Here is a 3,492-nt window from a genome sequence, read left to right on the forward strand (position 1 = left end):
TACATGTTAGTCAAAGTAGGTACTTCTATTGTGATTACATGTTGAATATATAAATAATAAAGTCGCTTCTGGGCGTGTTAATTAAAGGTATAAATAATAAAGTTGTTCATTCCTTTAGCAGCTTAAACTTTTAGATGAGTTAATGATTACTACGAGATGGTATCTCTTAACAGTAATTCCACTTCTATGCCCAATTAATACACTTGATAATCATAGCTCGGATCTAACATATATACATACAAAGGATTAAAATGGCGTTGAGGATTTAACACATTGAGATTGACCCCCATACATAATACATGAGAATAGCATCAACTACTTGCAAAAAAAGGTACATAAATTTTCTTTTTCTTTGTTTCCATTAATTTTAATTTTTTGATTTTGTTACTCTTGCTTGTTTGAGAGAGGGAAGCTCCTCCCGTCCAACTTCCTTACCCGCAAAACCAGTCGGGGTTGCCTTTTGTAGGCCCATTCCAGATCCACAAAGATGATCAAAACGGTACACCTAGCAAAACCCATTGAATAGATCATTCACACCAAAAAATTATATCGATTAGACATGGTTTAACTAATACATGAGGAACATAGACCCCATTTGTTTAAGGATTTTGAATTTTGGATTCTAATCATTATTTTATTCTCTCAATTGTTATTCTCATTTTTTTCTTTATCTTTCTCCAATCATTATTTCTATTTCCAATCATTACTATATTTGTTTCTACACTCATTACCTACAAATTCAAATTCAAATCCAAAATTTTAAAACCAAGGGTGTCATAGAGATTTGTTTGAGAAAAATGGATTGTTGAAGTTCTCTATTTTTTTCTCGTACAAATCTATTTTGTTCACGTAGCTATCGATGTCTGGTCAATCTATTTTTTGGTGTGAGTGATCTCCTCAAATGGTTCTATGAGATCAATGAGGCAAACTAGACCAGACAGGAGGGTGAGGAAACTGGCGTGGGGCTCCCTGTGTGAGATACGCAAGACTCAAAAATAGATAGTATTAGGTACGTACTCAGCCGAAAGCCTCTTTTAGAACTTGATGGTTATGTGAGAAAAGTGGAGCAATATTTCTTTCGGATTATTGAACGTCTTCCGATCGAACATATTAGCATAGAGAATTGTTAACGTGCTGTGCCGTGCACTACCCGCACAGCACCATCTCCCGTTACCTCTTTCATAGCCTTCAATTTTTTCAAGACGAAACTTCACTGGGAAGGAAAAACTGCATAATAACAGCATGGCTTCCAAACCAAACTTATTAGATTCTTAGACTCCAACTCTTCGATCCCATTGAAAACAAACCGAGAATCCTCTCTCCCTCTCCCTGTGTGTGCAAGCGCGTTCATGTTCGCGCGTGGGCGTGTGGTCAATAGATGGAATTTGTTGAGGAAGAGATTCAAAAAGATTGAAGAAGCACATGGCATTAGGTGAACCAGGGTAGAGCCTCGCATGTCATCCTTAACTGACCTCTTCACAAACTTGACTATGTCCTCCACTACTAACCCTTTTGTACAACACAACCACTCTCCCTCTCCCTCTCCCTCTCCAAGCCATTCTTCCTATATAATGCCAACTCCCCCACCCCCTTCATACACTCAAATAACCTAACAAAATGGCTTTGTTCCTAGCTCTTTGTTTGCTAGTCCTGAAGTTTTCGGTTACTAATTCAGCGGAGGAAGTGCCAAACACTTTGAACGAAGCATGCATTGGCACCGGCGGGAGTTTCTTTCTGGAAATTGGGATTTACACAGACAGATGCCCAGAGGCAGAAGCCGTCATCTTCTCTTGGGTGGAAAAGGCTGTGTCCGAGGACCCAAGAATGGCTGCTTCTCTCCTTCGTCTCCATTTCCATGACTGCTTTGTCAATGCAAGTGCTTTACCTATACATACTTAATACTCTGTTTTTTGCTTATTGCTACCTAACTAAGGTGCATGGGTGCAATTTTCTTTTCTCAGGGATGTGATGCATCAGTGCTACTAGATGACACGCCGAGTTTTGTAGGTGAAAAAACCGCAGCACCAAACTTGAACTCACTGAGAGGGTTTGAAGTGATCGACGCAATAAAATCTGATCTTGAATCTGTTTGTCCTGAGACGGTTTCATGTGCCGACATACTAGCTGTTGCAGCCAGAGACTCGGTTGTTCTGGTGCGTGCCGTCTTAACCATTAACCCTGGTTCATGTTTTACTACTTTGAGCAACAGCTTCCCCTTTTTCCTTCTCCTCGATTACTAAAACAAAAGATAGTCTTCTTTTCTCTTTCTTTTCTCAAAAAAGACAAGGAAATCGAACAATATCTGAGTGCTGGTTAGAGAGAGTCTAACTCCAAATAAACCAAGTGCTCTCTAACAATTAGCTAGACCTTAGGTTTCTCCATTAGCACTCCCTTACTAAGCATCATACCAGATTTCGAGTTTCACTATTACTAACTGCAGTTTCCCTTTCTCCTATTTCCTACCCTGTCATAAAACATTAACATACACACACATACGGGCAATGCTATGGACACAACTTCAAAACACACCTCTGACATAGTTGTGTTCGGAGTCGTTGGATGCACATGGGTCCCCATAAATTAGACGGCTCCAGACACAGTTGTGTCCGAAGTAGTCTTTTAAAGTTGTGTTCCTAGACTTTTTGCTCACATATATACACACTAACCATTATAAAATGGCAGGCTTCTATATCTAATATTTTTCTAACAGTCAGGGGGGCCAGGTTGGGAAGTCCAAACAGGAAGGAGGGACAGCTTGACTGCTAGCAAAACAGCAGCAAACAACAATATTCCAGGCCCTAATTCCAACGTGGCAACACTGGTGGCCAATTTCCAAAACGCTGGCCTTACACTTAATGACATGGTCGCCCTCTCAGGTAAACTGAATCCCATCTTGTCTGGTTTCCGAGAAAACATGCATCCTCTTACTTCTTTTCTCGGCAGGGGCGCACACGATGGGAAAAGCTCGGTGCTTCACGTTCGGTTCCAGGCTGAATGGCAACAGCAACTCAAATGGCCCGGAGATTAATGTCGAGTTTTTGCAATCACTCCAGGATCTATGCTCTGTGTCCGACGTCAATGCAACGCTAGCACATCTTGATCTTGTGACCCCATCGACGTTTGATAACCAGTACTACGTTAACCTACTTTCTGGGGAAGGGTTGCTTGTGTCAGACCAGGTTCTTGTGACAGGAGATGACCGGACACGTGAAATTGTTGAATCTTATGCGAGTGATCCGATGGTGTTTTTTGAGGACTTCAGGGGGTCCGTGATTAAAATGGGGAGCTTGGGAGTGCTGACTGGAGAGAATGGTGAAATCCGCACAAATTGTAGGACTGTCAATCAGCTTTAGTTCTTCGAAAACACTGCGGCTTTGCTTGTGGTGTGGTGTGGTGTGATTTGGAAGCTCTCTGTAGTAGCTGGTTGTGTAATCGAACTAAACTAGCATGTATTTTCTCTACTAAAGCTTTATATGATAAAACGTTGGCAAA

At 41.2% G+C, this 3,492-nt stretch overlaps 1 protein-coding gene across 1 annotated transcript; it reads left to right on the top strand.

Annotated features, from left to right (window-relative positions):
* Positions 1-1,133: 1,133 nt before the first annotated feature.
* Positions 1,134-3,492, top strand: LOC131324339 (peroxidase 40). Its single transcript, XM_058356277.1, has 4 exons — positions 1,134-1,872; positions 1,962-2,153; positions 2,711-2,876; positions 2,944-3,492. The coding sequence occupies exons 1-4, from the start codon at positions 1,618-1,620 to the stop codon at positions 3,351-3,353; spliced, it is 1,023 nt and encodes a 340-aa protein (XP_058212260.1). The 5' UTR covers positions 1,134-1,617; the 3' UTR covers positions 3,354-3,492.

The sequence above is a fragment of the Rhododendron vialii genome, chromosome 4a, assembly GCF_030253575.1.
Source record: "Rhododendron vialii isolate Sample 1 chromosome 4a, ASM3025357v1".
NCBI lineage: Eukaryota > Viridiplantae > Streptophyta > Magnoliopsida > Ericales > Ericaceae > Rhododendron > Rhododendron vialii.

Bases quoted from the DNA above. Each gene is read 5' to 3' on its own strand.
- LOC131324339 (XM_058356277.1), top strand. From the start codon at position 1,618: ATGGCTTTGTTCCTAGCTCTTTGTTTGCTAGTCCTGAAGTTTTCGGTT. The intron at 1,873-1,961 runs GCAAGTGCTTTA...TTCTTTTCTCAG, and splicing joins TCCATGACTGCTTTGTCAAT to GGATGTGATGCATCAGTGCT. The intron at 2,154-2,710 runs GTGCGTGCCGTC...TTTTTCTAACAG, and splicing joins CCAGAGACTCGGTTGTTCTG to TCAGGGGGGCCAGGTTGGGA.